The 18,619-nt window shown below is 34.0% G+C and overlaps 1 protein-coding gene across 1 annotated transcript; it reads left to right on the top strand.

Moving 5' to 3' along the window:
• The first annotated feature begins 3,392 nt into the window (after positions 1 to 3,392).
• On the top strand, positions 3,393 to 18,017 carry LOC134234118 (aldehyde dehydrogenase family 16 member A1-like). The gene is made up of 14 exons (XM_062716178.1): positions 3,393 to 3,497; positions 10,778 to 10,880; positions 10,962 to 11,088; positions 11,404 to 11,582; positions 12,112 to 12,374; positions 12,638 to 12,790; positions 12,997 to 13,194; positions 13,452 to 13,550; positions 13,765 to 14,007; positions 14,314 to 14,471; positions 14,611 to 14,778; positions 15,238 to 15,442; positions 15,725 to 15,910; positions 16,326 to 18,017. The coding sequence occupies exons 1-14, from the start codon at positions 3,393 to 3,395 to the stop codon at positions 16,623 to 16,625; spliced, it is 2,487 nt and encodes an 828-aa protein (XP_062572162.1). The 3' UTR covers positions 16,626 to 18,017.
• Positions 18,018 to 18,619: the final 602 nt, after the last annotated feature.

Raw genomic sequence — 18,619 nt, forward strand, 5'->3', positions numbered from 1 at the left:
ATGGAGTGGAATTGTCTTATTTGCAGAAAGTATGTAACTTATATAACTTGATGAGACACCACATATATTTATTTCTTTTAAAATAAAACACTAATACGGCACATATATCTTTAAATTCAAAATACCTTATAACTTTGATTCCATGATGTTGCAATATAGTACTGGCAAACTATATATGTTAGATCTTCACCTTCATTGCATTTTTTGTATATATAAAAGTAATGTTACAGACACCTGTAGAATCTATATATGTTAGATCTTCACCTTCATTGCATTTTTTGTATATATAAAAGTAATGTTACAGACACCTGTAGAATCTATATATGTTAGATCTTCACCTTCATTGCATTTTTTGTATATATAAAAGTAATGTTACAGACACCTTAACCAGACAGTGTTACATAATGCACATAAGACCCCAGTTGTAATGGGATTCTGTTACAGAGCTTTGCCACCTGGATAAAAACATGTGGTAAAATAGCAAGAAATTATGATGATGAACCATATTGTAACATGATCTGTTGGATGCTTGGCTTTATATTGAGATTTTATGAATTTTAGTCATTTTAATTTTCAATTTAGAAAATGGTCTCATTGTATATTATAACTAAATTTTTTTTTTTTAGTTTTATAGAAGTTTAAATTTCCATATCTCTCAATGCATAATTTAGATATATGCATACCTGTAATAAATCACTCAATAGAAAAATATGAAGAGATGAACCTATATATAAAGAATAATGTACACTATAATTAATTACACTAAATTACAGGTAAACTTTGATCATACTTTATCACAAGATGACCACACACTAGTTGTCACAGGACAATGCTGGATAAGTTGGCATGGTAACCAGTTCATCGCTGCAGTAACAGTCGTTCTTAATTGCTACAACACTCATCACACAGTTATCATATCACAAACATTCTGTCGTTTTTCTCAGCACTACACAGACACCAAGTCAAGATGCACCTGCTTCAGAACCATGAATTCCAGGAAAAATAGAAGCACACTTTACATGTAACAATGTCCTAACTGGCACACTTATTGATACTTTCTATCATTTCCACAATGTGAAATATCACACAAAGTTCCACAGCAGAGAAAAAAATATCAAGAAATACTCCTAGCTAATACTGAATGAAAAATATATCCTTTATCTTGTTCGTTAACAATCAACAGATAGATGGAACTTTTCTTGAATAATGAAACAAGAAATATGCCTGCATGATGCAGAGTGATTTTTTTTATCTCTCTTCTGTTCTGAATTTGATGGGTGTGGGATGATCTTAGTCATCAAAACATATGTGATAGAAGATGATGCAGGGTTCCTGGACTTGTTTAGAATGAAAATAATTAAGTTATTATCATAATCATTGCCTGCATGAACTCATTGAAGACTTTCCTCCAAAAGTGACCTAGGTCTATGAACTTAAAGAACCCACTGTATGTTTATATTTATAATGCTGTTGCCCACAAATAACTCTAAATATATGATCACGATGATGGAGATCAATCTTGATAACATATAACTAACTTGTCAATTATTCAAGAGAATCTGCTTTTAATTATATCTATAACACATCTATCTTATCATTCTGATCTGCTCTCTCTGAAACAAAAGCTTGGTGATTCAGAAGCACTGATGTTCAGGGTCACATATCACCAAAAAGTCTTGGACAAATATTATCATATTCATAACACCAGCAGCTCTGAGTTATCAAATACACAAATATAAAAACACAGGCAAAATTAAAAAAAAAAGTTATAATCATGATATTACTGAAAGCTACTAATAAAGTTTTTGTATTCAAACTTTTTATCTCACCTCTTAATAATTCAACTTTCCTTGTGTACTTCATTAGGTAAATTGAATATAGGTGTACTTAATTAATGAACCCACACAATGAATGCTTTGAAATGTGTCTCATGGGCAGAGCAGTGCTCTGACAAAAATATCCTTAAGCAACTTGTTAATGCAAGTCACACCCACTTTTTTCCCTTGAACATATGTTTGCTGTGCTATTGGAAATACAGTGTAATATAAATGTATTCATAACAGCTAGGTTTGTAATTAATATGAAGAGATGAGGGGTTTGAGGTTGATGACCAATTTTTCAAAAAAGATCAGCACCATTTTTCTTCAACCTTCATACAGGATAATTACATGAGAAAAACATATTTTAGGTTGAATTTTCACTGTTCCCGATGCTTCTGATTATATACCAATATCTGAAGTTTTTTTTTTTTTTAACATAGTCATTATAATCCAAAAATTAAGTGTTTTATGGGGTAATATGCATAAATACTTGCATGAATATATATGCAAGAAGCATTCTTATATCAATCTCTTCATATAACAGCTGAGTAAATAGACGTAAATGAAAATTCTGTATCACTAATTTCAATTCTTAGATCATGGGAAACATAAATATTTGAACTTTCAAACAAGTCCTTTAATTAACCAAGAGAAAATATTATACCAAATTACAAGCATTTTTTGAAATTTCAAACTTGAGAGTGCATGTATATCCCAGCTATTAGTCTCTTATTCTTGAAAAATAAAATGTGCAAATCTGGATGGATGATTCAGTAAAATATTTTTTTGATGTATGTCAATGTTTCATCGGAAAGAAAAACTGTGTGCATATGATATGTAGTGTACTTAACTTTTGTATGATGACTGAAACTAGACAAAGTGAAAGCACACCAAAAGCATATATATTAATTTTTGACAATTAATAATTTAAATTTCTGAAATTATCTAAACTAATTATTGCAAAATAAAGCATCAGAACAGAAAAAGCGTCATAAAAAACAAAAATAAAATGAAATCATGGCATTTGCACCATGTTTATCATTCACATGAACGTGACAAGTCTGTGCATGAACAATATAAAAATAGCGTTTGTTATCAATATTAAAAATATCATTTAGATCAATAAAATGACAATGAAGTCGGCATACGTTGAATGCAAGTAAAACACCAGTATCTAAATGCTCTATTTTTTTTTTCGCCAAATGTTTTGAACTTGGCTTGAAATAGAATATGGCTTAGGCCTAAGGCATGTTGGAGAAGGAAAAGCTCATGTTAAATACAGGGGCTATAGCAAGAAATCAACAAAGGAATTTGTTTTCTGGTTTTCATATTTTCAAAGTATACGTTAAATATTGTAATGATTCTTAAATAAAGTCTGTATAGCGGGTAGTTTCCTTGTGAAACACCCAAAACTTACCACAAGTGATCCGAAATTGCTAGACTGTGGTGGCTGCCATGTTATGACGTCACTATTTGCATATATGGTAAAGTCTAAAAATGTACCGAAATCCCTGACATACATTCGAAAACCTCTGGCATTTTCATAAAACGATGAGCAAGTCATGCAACATGATGGCTGAAACTGCAGCGAAGTCCAAGAGCAACCCAAATTCTGTCAAAGAAATATTTAAAACGATGAGTTATGGACCTGCTCCAGAAGCAGACAACGTTGTGAAGGTTTGTGTTAATCATTTGTTTACAAATGACAAATGCAAAAGTTGATATTCGAAGCCAACATGGTCTAGACTTGTTGTACTCAGTTCTGCAGGAACTTGAGAAAGAGCATGTGAAAGACATGAGATCAGGAAAATAAGGTTGAAAAATATATGCACCGTCTTCAGTAAAATATGACGGCATTATCCTGTTATTAGCATCGCGATGCGAATAATTTTTGACGTTGTTGACGTTGTTGACGTAAATAAAATTATAATTTTGCGAGCTTAGAATTAAAAATTTAGTCTTTAAACAACAATATTTATGGATTTTATGCTTATTCCGTTAATTCCCACTCTCTGTCATCGGCTTATACATAAGTCATGTCTGAAAGAGGAACGAAAGACAATTCTGCATGGGAAATTGGTTACTTCCGTGATATTTTTAGAAATAACCTTATTCTCAAGTACGGTATAAAAAATAATGCATTTTTGATAATTCGGAATAAATGTCTTCATAAACAAAACTATAAATTATATAACTAAAAAATTCAATATATATGTACTTTATTTTGTTATAAATGAGTTGAGATAAATATATAACGGAATAAATGTCTTCATAAACAAAACTATCAAAATTTAATATATGAACTTTATTCCGTTATAAAAAAAAGTTGAGATAAATGTATTAACGGAATAAATGTCTTCATAAACAAAACATGCAAAACTATACTGCAAAATTCAATATATGCACTTTATTCCGTTAAAAATAAGTTGACATAAATATATTACGGAATAAATGTCTTCATAAACAAACTATCAAAATTCAATATATGCACTTTGTTCCGTTATAAATAAGTTGAGATAAACATTTAACGGAATAAAAGTCTTCATAAACAAACTATCAAATATCAATATATGCACTTTATTCCGTTATAAATAAGTTGAGATAAACATTTAACGGAATAAATGTCTTCATAAACAAAAGTATCAAAATTCATTATATGTACTTTATTCCGTTATGTAGAAATAAGTTGAGATAATTGATAACGGAATAAATTCAAAGGTCTTCAAAAACAAAACTTTCAAAATTCAATATATATTTAATGTCTTGATATACGGAATAAATGCTATCCATTGCGATTACATGTAAATGCATAATACATTTTAGTACTCTCATTTATTCTTTTTCTGATGAATTTCATTCATAAAGTAACATATTTAAAATTTTCATATCGGATATTTTATTTCTGCACGGATTTCAATGTACAACGTATTCCAGAACAGGTTAGGAAGTAAAAGTCCTTTGTTTGTACGTTGCGTGACAGTGAAAAGAAATCCCGCACGCTTCTGTAGAGGTAGAACATTGAAGAGTCGCTCAACACGATCGTCTACTACACTTTTAAGAAAACTGAATGCATTGTGAAACCAAAAAAATATGTTGTAATCTCTCTCTTTGTGAGGCTTATGATCTTGATACTTGGAAACGTTGTCTCTATATATACTCCTGTTATTAGCATCGCGATGCGAATTAGTTTTGGGGTATTAAAATGTTCTTCGTCTGTCTATATATACTCCTGTTATTGGCATCGCGATGCTAATTAGTTTGGAGGTATTTTATTCATTAAAACGTGTCATTTTAAGAGTGATCCCCCCAAAAAAGCCAAGCCCCATTTTTTTCTGATGGTATCCCCCAAAGAAACCCTTTTCCCGGGAATACTTCCCTTTGTGGAGCTTATAATCTTGATATTTGGAAACGCCGTCTCTCTATATATACTCCTGTTATTAGCATCGCGATGCGAATTAGTTTTGCGGTATTTAAAATGTCACTCGTCTCTCTATATATACTCCTGTTATTGGCATCGCGATGCTAATTAGTTTGGAGGTATTTTAAGCAGTAAAATGTGTCATTTTAAAAGTGATCCCCCCAAAAAAACCAAGCCCCATTTTTTCTGATGGTATCCCCCAAAGAAACCCTTTTCCCGGGAATACTTCCCTTTGTGGAGCTTATAATATTGATATTTGGAAACATCGTCTCTCTATATATACTCCTGTTATTAGCATCGCGGTGCGAATTAGTTTTCGGGTATTTAAATGTCCCTCGTCTCTCTATATATACTCCTGTTATTGGCATCGCGATGCTAATTAGTTTGGAGGTATTTTGTTCATTAAAACGCGTCATTTTAAGAGTGATTCCCCCAAAAAAGCCAAGCCCCATTTTTTTCTGATGGTATCCCCCAAAGAAACCCTTTTCCCGGGAATACTTCCCTTTGTGGAGCTTATAATCTTGATATTTAGAAACGTCGTCTCTCTATATATACTCCTGTTATTAGCATCGCGGTGCGAATTCGGGTATTTAAATGTCCCTCGTCTCTCTGTATATACTCCTGTTATTGGCATCGCGATGCTAATTAGTTTGGAGGTATTTTAAGCAGTAAAACGTGTCATTTTAAAAGTGATCCCCCAAAAAAAGCCAAGCCCCATTTTTTGTATGGTATCCCCCAAAGAAACCCTTTTCCCGGGAATACTTCACTTTGTGGAGCTTATATACTTGATATTTGGAAACGCCGTCTCTCTATATATACTCCTGTTATTAGCATCGCGATGCGAATTAGTTTTCAGGCATTTAAATGTCCCTCGTCTCTCTATATATACTCCTGTTATTGGCATCGCGATGCTAATTACTTTGGAGGTATTTTGTTCATTAAAACGTGTCATTTTAAGAGTGATCCCCCCAAAAAAGCCAAGCCCCATTTTTTTCTGATGGTATCCCCCAAAGAAACCCTTTTCCCGGGAATACTTCCCTTTGTGGAGCTTTTAATCTTGATAGTTGGAAACGTCGTCTCTCTATATATACTCCTGTTATTAGCATCGCGGTGCGAATTAGTTTTCAGGCATTTAAATGTCCCTCGTCTCTCTATATATACTCCTGTTATTGGCATCGCGATGCTAATTAGTTTGGAGGTATTTTGTTCATTAAAACGTGTCATTTTAAGAGTGATCCCCCCAAAAAAGCCAAGCCCCAGTTTTTTTTATGGTATCCCCCAAAGAAACCCTTTTCCCGGGAATACTTCCCTTTGTGGAGCTTATAATCTTGATAATTAGAAACGTCGTCTCTCTATATATACTCCTGTTATTAGCATCGCGGTGCGAATTAGTTTGGTGGTATTTAAATTATTTTTTCCTCTAAATTTTACTTCCAACAATTTAAAATCATTCAATGTTAAAATATTAACTCATTTAACGCTTCTGACGTTACGTAAAATAACGTCAAAAATTATTAGCATCGCGATGCTAATAACAGGATAATGCCAATATGACGAAATTTCATTGCATTCTCTGATTTTATCATAATAACACATTGTCATGAAACAGCGACGTTTATATATGCCTACCATGTACAATGTTAGGAAATGTTTTATCTTCGAAATGGGAAACCTGCCAAGTAAAGAAACGTTAAAGGTTTCAGACTGCTAATTTTGTATAAACAACATTACATTTACAGCTGTAAATGCCAACCTCGATTTTATGCAGTCGGTCAGAATTCACCAATGACCTTCTGATGCCACATAAAAGTTATCATTTTAATACATTAGTTTTTGAAATGCGATCAGGCAGTTAAAAGAAATACTTGTGGGTAATAAAGTGGCCCTACTAAATAGAGTACAGTAGTACGATAGAGTACTTTAGAGTACGCTTGTAATATTTTATAATTTAATGCAATTTACATGATTGAAGATATGTATGCCGTGTTAAACAGTATTTTTGCACAGCTGAAACCGAACAAAAATTTCTGGAGTATGATAAGCTACCAAAAATGAAGCATTCTTGCAAATTCGACGAAATTTTATTCGGTATTAACAAAGTACTGGTCAGGAAAAGAACACGATATTCTCATGCATATTTATAAAGGACTGACATTTATCCTGGATCTGCGCATGTGCGCGGGAAAAGCATCGCGAGAATCATCAGGTCGAGGAAAATATTTTTTGTGACGTCTGTTCAGTGAGGGACACAAATAGACCAATCAGCTCAATGAGTTGCATTTAATGCATTTATGGGTTACTACAAAATATTACATGTGTTTTTCAAAAAGGCTAGTTTTTTAGATCGCTCTCAGAAAGACTTGATGCATTATGTACATTATTATCTACTAATCCCATGCTCATATTTGCATAGAAATGATTAACAATGATGAAAATTAAAGTTTTCCCCACTCCATTGTACAGGTCCGTTTGTTTAGAGTTTCCCCGTGCTGTACTGCTAGTGGACATTTTCGGTTGGGTGAACATTTACGGATCTTCAGTACGGAGCGCATTATGCGCAAAAAATATTTTATGTCAAGTACAATGTATGGAAAGTAATTTAAACTGCTATGTTTATGAATGGGATATCGTCAATTATCCCTTTTGGTTTTTATGCCCCCGTAAACGAAGTTTCGGAGGCATATAGTTTTTGTCGTGTCCGTCCGTCTGTCTGTCTCTCTGTCTGTCTCTCGGTTTGTCCGCATAAAACTTTAACCTTGCCTATAACTTTTTACTGGGTGTGACTATGGCTTTCCTATTTCACAGGTGTATTCCTTGTGAAAAGACCTTTCATTTGATATCAAGAATCTTGATCCTATGACCTTGACCTTGGAGTTTGACTTACTTTCTACAAACTTTAACCTTGACCATAACTTTTGAACAGTAGGGGCTAGAGCTTTCATATTTCACATGTGTAATTCTTGTGACAAGACCTTTCATTGGAGATCAAGAATCTTGACCCTTTGACCTTGACCTTGGAGTTAGACTTCCTTTTTACAAACTTTAACCTTGACCATAACTTTTGAACGGTAAGGGACAGCGCTTTCATACTTCCCATACGTAATCTTTGAGACAAAGCCTTTCTTTAGAACCCAACAACCTTGACCCTTTGACCTTGAAACGGAGTTTGTCCCATATTATAAAATGTAAACCTTGGTCATAACCCTGGAACAGGTGTAGCTAGCGTTTTATATTCCGCATTATTTCTTGTGAAAAGGCCTTACTTTGGTACCAACATATTTGATCTGCATTTGAGATAGCTCTTCCTTCGCTATGTTGCCATACGGGGGCATCGGTGTTTCACAAACACATGTTGTTTAATATGAACTACATAACATATGTAGATGAAATTTACATACCATACATCTTGCCTTCTTAGAAATATAGTTGGGCTAATAAAATAAAATTGGGCAAGGAATTCCAGGCCTCTAAAAACGATTCCAGTTTGAGGGCACAACCAAGCATTTCGATGAACACCATTAAGAAAAATTAATTCAAGTAGGTAGCATCGGTTTTTTTTTTAAGTGGGTGGGGGGATAGAACAGTTAGAATAAAAATCAACTAGCTCGAAGAAATCTGACAAGTAAAATAGGTTCCAATATCTTTCACTACTAAAGAACTTTATTCGATAATAACCAATATTTGCCCCCCCAAATTAAACTTTGATTGAGATATATTTAATTAAGTTCTTAAACAGGGGAGTATATGCCGACTTCAAAGCACTGAATATTTTCATAAGTAATGACGCCATATGTACGTAATGACGTCACAAACATGACGTAAATTTCAGTTTTTTATGAATTTTACAGAAAAATGTACATATTTCGTCGATATTTTGAGTAAAAGTCACCGAGCGCATGTGTGTTCAGGATCAATATTTTGATATAATGTGTAGAATGATAATATCAATGAAATATATCAATATTGTTCCTGAACAAACTTGCGCTCTATAAATTTTAAAGCTAAAATTGTTGAAATTTTTTCCATTTTGTCCTCTTTCTGAAAAAGGATATAAAATCGGACTAGTTTGTGACGTCATAAAAACAAAAATTGTGAATACACTGCTTTGACACTATAATATTTTCTGTTAATTTATATTTCTCATACAATTTATAGAATTCAGTACACTTCAGGAAGTTTTCAAAATTTCACTTTTGTGGGGGCAAATATATGCAATATACCGCATATAGTTCTTTTATTCATTCACTACAATTTACTGCCAAACTCCAAATTTCAATTTCGAATTAGCCCGAGCCAATGCTGATAACCTACTTGCAAGATTTTTTATATTATTTTCAAGGGGTCGGGTCAGAAATACTGTGGTTCATATGTAAAGAATATAATTATATTATTTAGTAATATTCTGGTTTTGGCATTTGGTATATTGTGCAGATTTATACATGATATTCTGTGGAATACTTTTTTTTTTGTTTTGAACCATTAAGAAATGCAGAATCGAATGTATCTAATAACTATTTTGATTGATCAAATTATATCATTTGTTTGTATTAGTTATTTCATTTTGGCACAAGAAGGTTTCCAGACTTTTTTATCCATAGTCGCTGACAGCTGTAGAATTTCGCCCAACCGAAAATGTCCATTGAAAAGACAATTGCACGTGATTATTCCTCGGTACAAAAAGCAACCAACTCTGAGGTGCACTCATGTATTGACAATCCTAAACTCACGTGTTTGTTGTAAAAACGTAGTAGACCATCATGCTTTTCGGTTCATTCACGAAATTGGACCATTGTTTGCTGTGAACATGCGAGACCTCGTGATCATGAATATTTCAATAAGAGGCGGTTTTTTATCCGACACGGAGAGAAAATAATTTTTACCAAATAATATTTCATAACTTTTAAAAGTGATGGAGTGGAATTGTCTTATTTGCAGAAAGTATATAACTTATATAACTTGATGAGACACCACATATATTTATTACTTTTAAAATAAAACACTAATACGGCATATATAGCTTTAAACTGCTTTTTGTATGTTTTTCTACCTCAGTTTAACATACTGAACATGTTGGATATATTATATATTTGAAATAAAATTTGCATGTTTTCCTTATTTTAGGAGTTATTTCCCATTTTTGATTTCAGCTAGGTTACAGTGGTTTATCATTTGAATCATGAATGTTATTTTCTTGTCAAAATATCGCTAAAAACAAATATTTGAAACAAATATTGCAATATAAGTTGATAATAATGTTATGAAGTTGTACATACATAAATAAACAATTTTATTGCATTAAATAACACAATTTTTCTAGCGTAATCTAAAGTTCTCTATCGTACTCTAGCGTACTCTGTTTAGTAGTACCCGTAATAAAGACAAAGAAAAGTTATGTTTATATCTCTCTCTTTTGTATAAGTTTTATTTTAAGAAGTTATAAAAAAAAAAGATGGTACCTGCCTTAAATTTGCACATTATTCAGAATCTTTTCTTTTCATGTGCCTTGGATTACTGAATTATCAGAATATACATTTAACAGGCTTGGTTAGATGACCATAATAAAGACTTTGGACTTTTTATTGATGGGAAATGGGTGAAACCAGATGGCAGAAAGAAGTATTTAACAAAGAACCCTGCAACAGGTTAGTACAAGAAAAGGCAAGAAAAAAAAATGTTATTAATACCTTTATCATTCACTGAAAATCAAATGACTTTTATAACAGGTGAAGAGTTGGCATGGACCACTCAAGCAGAGAAGCCAGACGTAGAGCTGGCTGTCAAGGGTGCTGAGAAAGCTTACCAAAGCTGGAGCAATACCTCGCCCCATGTCAGAGCAAGACACCTATACAGGTATAAAGGATAGTAAAGTCACAGTGTTTTCAAGGGTCAAATTTTTGAGGTTTGAGGGAAAAGATTGGTTTGTGGGAATTTGATTTCGTGGTTTGAAAATGTTTAGTAGTTATGCGTATGAAATTCTACATTTTGTGGTGGTCATAAATTTGTGGATCGATCTCTCCATACCCCCAAGACAACAAAAATTAACCTCACACAAAAATTAGTGATTTCACAGTTATTGATTTCCTTCCAAAGGTAAGCAGATTTGAAAGCATTTACTTTAGATGCTTAAATTCATAGTCACTAATGTATATTTTATGTCAATTTCAGCATTGCCAGACACATCCAGAAACACATGCGTTTATTCAGTGTCCTTGAGGCGATGGACAATGGTAAAACTATCCGAGAGACCAGGGATGCTGATATACCTATTGTGGTCAGACATTTCTACCATCACGCTGGCTGGGCCCAGCTGATGGACACAGAAATGAGAGGGTGGAAATCTGTCGGTAAGGAGTTTGTCAGGTCAGTGTCCCTAGCCATTGTTCTTAAGTTTGACCTCTGTCTCTATATTCTTCTCTCTTATCACTGGAATTCTAGCAAAAAAACATCTATGATTTTTTGGAGACAGATGAGAGAAAGTTATGCATATACAAATTACATGTAAGGTTGCTCCTTATAGAGGAAGAGCAGGAGAATCTAGTTTACTTGTCTTTACTGACTATATGCACCAGTTATTGCAATGTAAAAAGTATAGATAGCGCACAGTGATCAATCTCAAAAAGTTCATAACAATACATACATAAAGTCATATAAATGGACCCTTGGAAATTCTAGAGGTGAGATCAGATGCCTAGGAGGAGAAAGTATCCCCTGTTGACTGGTTGCAACTTAAGTACTTACTTTGATCATGACTCAAAATGAGTAACAATTAAGGAAGCATGTTTGCTTGATGTTATGTTCATGGATTGGAATGTTTAACTTTTTTCCCTATGTGTGATCCAATGTGTGTATATTTAATATGCTATAACACTGTAGGTGTAATTGGTGCCATTGTGCCATGGAACTTCCCATTAATGTTACTGACGTGGAAGATAGCTCCAGCCCTTGCCATGGGTAACACAGTGGTACTGAAGCCTGCTACCTATACCCGCCTCTCTGCTCTCCTATTGGCTGAAGTTTGTGCGGAGGCGGGACTTCCACACGGTGTGTTCAATGTTGTTACTGGTAGTGGTGCTATGGGCAGTATGTTAGCTGACCATCCCTCTGTGGATAAAGTGGCCTTTACTGGGTCAACTGGGGTTAGTAGTTTAACGTAGTTATGTAAAATGTATCTTTGAGAACATGATAGTGTAAAATTTAGTTTATGTAAAACTTGGGTATTACATGTTTATGAGCTGCATTGATCAATTGTTCAGTACATTTATCCTTAGAGGTATAACTGTTCATTATCTCTACTGCTTTTTAAGAGAAGTGATATTAAAATTTAAAGATATTTCAAATTTATTATCAACTATTTATGACTAAATTTGGTTCCTATTTTTGAAATTAACTTTTCCCGTAGGTTGGACAGACTCTGCGTCGCCTAACGGCAGGAAGTGGTAAGAAATTGTCGTTGGAGCTGGGAGGGAAGTCGCCAGTGGTGGTGTTTGAGACGGCGGATTTAGACAGTGCTGTGGAGGGAGTGGTGGATGCCATCTGGTTTAACCAAGGACAGGTGAGAAGTTTGTCAAAACAGACAATTTATGTGAAAATACTTGAAGGTCAAATTTAACATTTATTATGTAAATTACTTTCATTAATAGGTTTCTATCTTTACAGCAGTACACATACATGAATTATGAAAACGAGGTACATGTGCATCTTCATGTACTTCATGTACATTAAATTCATATCATCATTAGTCCCCATTTATATGTTTAGGTCTGCAGTGCAGGTTCAAAGCTTTTGGTCCAGGAATCAGTTTATGAAAAAATGGTGAATAAACTGAAAGAGAGGCTGACCCACTTCCGTGTTGGGAACAGTCTGGATAAAGCTGTGGACATGGGGGCCATAGTGGACGAAAGTCAGAGGAAGACCATAGAGGAATATGTGGAGGAGGCCAGAAAGGAGGGGGCAGAGGTAAAACAAAGGGATGGATCTTAAAAATTTATGATGTGTCAGCATGTGACTAGGAAAACTTAACTAAAGAATAAACTTTAAATGATATTCAAGGCTAAACTAAGATACAGAATGTCTATTCTGTCTTGATCACTACATTTTATACATATTCTGATGAATCCTTTTCTGACTTGCTATGATCAATTTAAATGAAATTATCTTCATTTAGATAGGTAATGCTGTCTGTCATCTGCTAAAGTTTGACCTCTCATTTCCAGGTGTTCCAGATAAAGGACAGTGTTCCCAGTGGAGGCTGTTTCTACCCTCCCACAATGATAACAAATGTACAGACAGTGTCCAGAGTCGTAGCAGAAGAGGTGAGGCTTGCTTTCTCCCCCTTTCACCATTAAAGCAGCAAAAAGCTTTATTGATTTTATTCAGTAGTTGCATTGCTTAAGATTTTAATGGTACTGTGAATAACGCAAAAAGACACTCAGCTAGTATAATAATATAGGTTAATCAAGTGAAATATTCGTTATGTAATTCTTCATGAAATGATGCAATGCAATAGTCCTCTCACTCCATTAACAGATATTTGGCCCTGTCCTTGTGGTCCTGCCTTTCAGAACTGCCAAGGAGGCCCTGTCCATCTCTAACAACACTATCTATGGCCTGGGTGGGAGTGTGTGGACAGAGAATGTGCCCTTGGCCCTGGAGGTGGCCCTGGGTATTAAGGCGGGCACTGTGTGGATTAACTGCCACAACATGTTTGATGCAGCGGCCGGGTTTGGTGGATACAAGCAGAGTGGATTTGGTCGTGATGGTGGAAAGGAGGTCAGAGAAACTGTATTTAAGATTTGTTTAGGGAGCGGGGAAATTACACTAGAAGTTTGAAGCATTACACAAACATTCTGTCAGATTTGTCAACGGATATAAAAATGAATATCATACATGAACATTTTATATCTTAGTTTCTTCATGAAAAATGAGTTAAACAAACAAAACTGAAGATCAAGTTAAGTGCTTACCAGTGTTTTTACAAAATTTTCAATTTTGTCAGTTGATTTATAGATATGATTACTGTATTGATAAGAGTTATGGCTTTCAAAGTTATATGAATAAATTTAAAAAAATCTACAGGGACTGTTTGAGTATGTTCGTCCTGCGTGGGAAGATAGACCAAGGCCAGGAAAAGTGGAGATGGATTTGAAAAACTTCAGGGCTACACTCCCACAAAGACCCACTTTTGAGAATGTTGACAACAAACAAATCAAAGTCAATGGAGTGACCATGCCAAGGTAAATCACATTTGAAAGAGGCAACTTTTCACGATTTCATTTAAAAAGAAAAATTGAAGGTCTCAAAAGTTTATGTAAATACATATAGGTTTATGAATATACATGAATCATTTACTATGATATTAATTTTGTTACACAGCATAGACAGAACATTTAAGATGTACTACGGTGGAGGTCAGAAGAGACCAGATGCCCCGTATGTAAGACCTGTGATAAACCCAGAGGGAAAGGTCATAGGTCACGTGGGGGAGGGAAATCGTAAGGATGTCAGAAATGCAGTGGAAGTTGCTCATGCTGCTGCTCCTGGGTATGTTGGTACAAGAAACGAAATACATGTACATAAATGAGATATGATTTTTGTGAACTTTGGATATTTCTTGCGAGAAATAATTTTTAATACCTACAAAATTTGATACTTAGCTATCCATGGCAAGTAGTTTTTCTTAAAAATCAGTCAATATTCCAATTGAAAGTTAAATACACACTTACAGAATATATTAACTTCTCACAAATATTGTTGCAACCAGGTTTTGCTGTAGTAACTATTTGACAACAAGTAAATGTTGCTTGCTATAAACAGAGCAACTTTCATACATGTACTTCAGACATACATGTTTATATGAATATATTTCTTACTTTCCAGCATGGACTGGCTTTATGAATATAAAGATAAATAACATCACATTGTAAAAAACTCTCAATGAAATCAATGTTTTGTATCAGAATCTCAAACCTAACCCTCTGTGATCTGTTTATTCTAATTTAGCTGGGGAAAGAGAGCAGCACACAACCGGGCCCAGATAGTGTACTACATGGCAGAAAACCTGGAGATCAGACGAGAGGAAATAGCGGGGAGGATCCAGCAGATGACGGGGCGTAAGTTAGAGGACTGCCTGACAGAGGTGGATCTGTCTGTACAGCGTCTATTTCACTGGGGAGCTTACTGTGATAAATACGGGGGAGGAGTGCAGGTAGGTTGTTTATTTACTTGGATTTAATTAATTTACATGAGGATAACATTTCATGGTATTGTTGAAATATCAATGTTTTTTTAGATGTATAATAACAAATATGTATTTGTTGAAATTTATGTCTTAATAATTCCTTTCTTATCCTTTAGAGAATTTGCAGTTGATTGATTTCCGAATTTCATGGTTTGGCTTAACAATGAAAACAATGTTAATTTGTGTTTCAGTGAAAATGCTTTTACTTATTTTATAGAAGTTTTATTTTCCTTTACTTTTTCTTCACAGGAAACGACTCTATATGGAGCCACTGTGAAGATCCATGAGCCGGTGGGGGTGATTGGAATAGCCTGTCCTGAAGAGTTTCCTCTACTCGGATTTATCTCCCTTTTTGCACCAGCTGTTGTCAGGGGCAACACCATGGTGATCATTCCTAGTCAAAAATACCCCTTGTCAGCATTAGATTTATATCAGGTAATTTTGAAACATCTGAGTCTCTCTGACTATTAGTTGTAGAAAACTCTTACACAGAATGAATAATTTCAATCCATACACTTATTCAAAAAAAAAAATCAGGTAAACCAACATTTTTGGCGGTAAAAATTATATCCACATGTTCAGCGACCAGCTTTTGATAGGAATATTAATTGCCTAAACCAATCGTTTTGCTTAGTTTTTGTAGAGAATGTTTCATTGTTTAATCATCACAGATCTATTGATTTCGAACTAACGAATCATGAAGAAAAGACGTCAAAATTAATAGTTGGTTTACTATAATTACCTTGAACAAGTAAATTATTCACATGTACAGAGTCGACCTGAGTGTTCTTTATAGTTGTGTATCAGTAGTTAAAGTCAACATTAACCTGTATGTACATTTCCTCTACAGGTGTTTGATACATCAGACCTACCTGGAGGTGTGGTCAACATCCTGACCGGTGACAGAGACCACTTGACCAAGTACTTAACAGAACATCAGGACGTCCAGTCACTGTGGTACTTTGGGTCAGCGGAGGGGTCAAAGTTCGTAGAGTTCACATCCGCTGAGAATGTCAAGAGAACATGGGTGAATTACGGCCTGGTGCGGGACTGGACTGACCCAGAACAAGGTCAGGGGGAGGAGTTTCTGTATCACTCAGTACAGGTCAAAAACATCTGGATCCCCATGGGAGACATTTTTGCTAATTAGTTATAGACATTGAATGACTATCGGGTGACTTCCAAACAACAGCATAATGGCCCGTCCAAAAAGTAGTGCTATGTATTATTCTAGGGCTATATTTTTTAGATTCTACAATTTAACAATCAATAATCATTGAACAATCAGGTATTAATGTTCTTGTTTATATTGGTATTGTTATAAGATTCTCATATTTTATATATGTATGAGTGCATGTTGTTGTACATTTATTTGTTTTACAATATGATAATATGTAATTTTATTGTTGGTAGTAGGGTCATATCTACTTGAATTTTACAATTTTATGTTTACAACTGTTTTGAGTTTCTTGTGAAGATTGTTGTATTTATGCCCCTTCTAGTACACATCTATACATTTTATAAGCTTTATCACCTGTACAAGTCAAATATTGGCAGCTGCTCCTGGCTGGAGATCAGTGTTTGGAAACTTTTGCCTTCCCACTATGTATGAAATATAGACAAACAGTTATCAAACTTAAAATCCGTAGAAACAAAACAAATTGGGAAGAGACCAAACATGGACTTCTGAAAAGATCAGAGGTGAGATTAGGTGCCATGGAGGAGTGAGCATCCTTTCTCTACCAGTCACACCCACCACCATGTGCTCCTTGTCATGAAAAAAAAGAGTTATGAAAAAATCCTCTAGAATATCTTAATAAAACTAAACAGTCAATCAGTTCAAGTGTAGACACCTTGATTTTTAGGTTGAAAGACTTTGTAAGCTGTTGTATGGAAACTACTGTATAGTAAAATCTTTTACAGATAAATAGCTTATGTTTACATATAATATTCATGAACTATAACATCTTTCTTAGTTTTCATTGTATGCATAATCATTTCCAAATCAGTAGATCTGTGTGTTTACTAATGAAGATGATATACATGTACATAACATTTTTTCTCACAACTTATTAAAATGTTTCATATTGAGAAACATATCCAGTATTACTTTGTGATCTTATTACCAGTAATATGAATCCATTTAGATGTATATTTATGTTTTATAAAGGTCCCCTTGTGTGTTTTGATTTTAGATTCCATCTATTTGTTGACAATTATACAGTGTACAAGTACTGTATATCCAATCTTGTTAAAAATTATCCCCAAGTTTGTTCTGAGATATATAAGTATGTCTAGCTTTAGGTACTAATGTATACATGTATATATAAGCATGTTCCAAGTTACAGACATATGCTAGGCAACAAGACTTGTTAATAGACGACAAAATGTTTAAAAAATTGATTTAGAATACTTATGTTTAAATGTCTTCAAAAAATAATATCTTCATCTAGTCTGTACATGTTTGGATTACTTCCTACAATGTGTAATTCTAGTTTGTGGCTTATGAAATCTGTATAATGAAATAAATTTGGCTAGCAGATTATTGTTGCTTATTTTTAGTTTAACTGTGCTACGTAAAGTTTACTTCTGAATAAAAGTTTCAGACATCTGTCTGTCTTTCGAGAATAGTGATAATTCCTACATCTTTCAATCTGAATATCTGACCCTCAGCTTGAGGTCCGGTCAGGATCCATGTGCTATTGATATGATGTGTAGACTATCCATGCATCAAACTTAAAACCTTAAACTTACTTCAGAGATTTTACAGTCAAAAATTGGTTTCCTCAGGCTAGAGTTGAGTTGTATCCTCCTGCTTACAAGAGAACTGACTCATCATACATTTGTCACAGATGAGGAAGAATAAATTATTTTACTTTTTTATTTTCAACAACTAACATAATGACAATTCATTGAGACATAATTTTTTAAAGTTGAAGTTTTTCTCCCTTCATTTTTTCACTTAAATTAAAACCCTTACGTTAAGGCATTACTTTTAAGTAGCTCATTTAACAGAAGAGAAAAAATATAAAAATGTGTTTTCTTTTAAACATTAAAATAATATCTGCAAACATCAAGGACTTCTGAAAAGTGCAGCATATTTTAAACCTAGTACCTAATATTTACAAATGAACATAAATGCAC

The sequence above is a fragment of the Saccostrea cucullata genome, unplaced genomic scaffold (genome assembly GCF_032062105.1).
Source record: "Saccostrea cucullata isolate Sc308-1 unplaced genomic scaffold, CSIRO_AGI_Scuc_v1 ctg3857, whole genome shotgun sequence".
Classification (NCBI taxonomy): domain Eukaryota; kingdom Metazoa; phylum Mollusca; class Bivalvia; order Ostreida; family Ostreidae; genus Saccostrea; species Saccostrea cuccullata.

Coding starts and splice junctions, on each gene's coding strand:
- LOC134234118 (XM_062716178.1), top strand. CDS start 3,393: ATGGCTGAAACTGCAGCGAAGTCCAAGAGCAACCCAAATTCTGTCAAA. Junction 11,089..11,403: donor AGAGCAAGACACCTATACAG/GTATAAAGGATA, acceptor TGTCAATTTCAG/CATTGCCAGACACATCCAGA. Junction 15,911..16,325: donor CAGCATTAGATTTATATCAG/GTAATTTTGAAA, acceptor TTTCCTCTACAG/GTGTTTGATACATCAGACCT.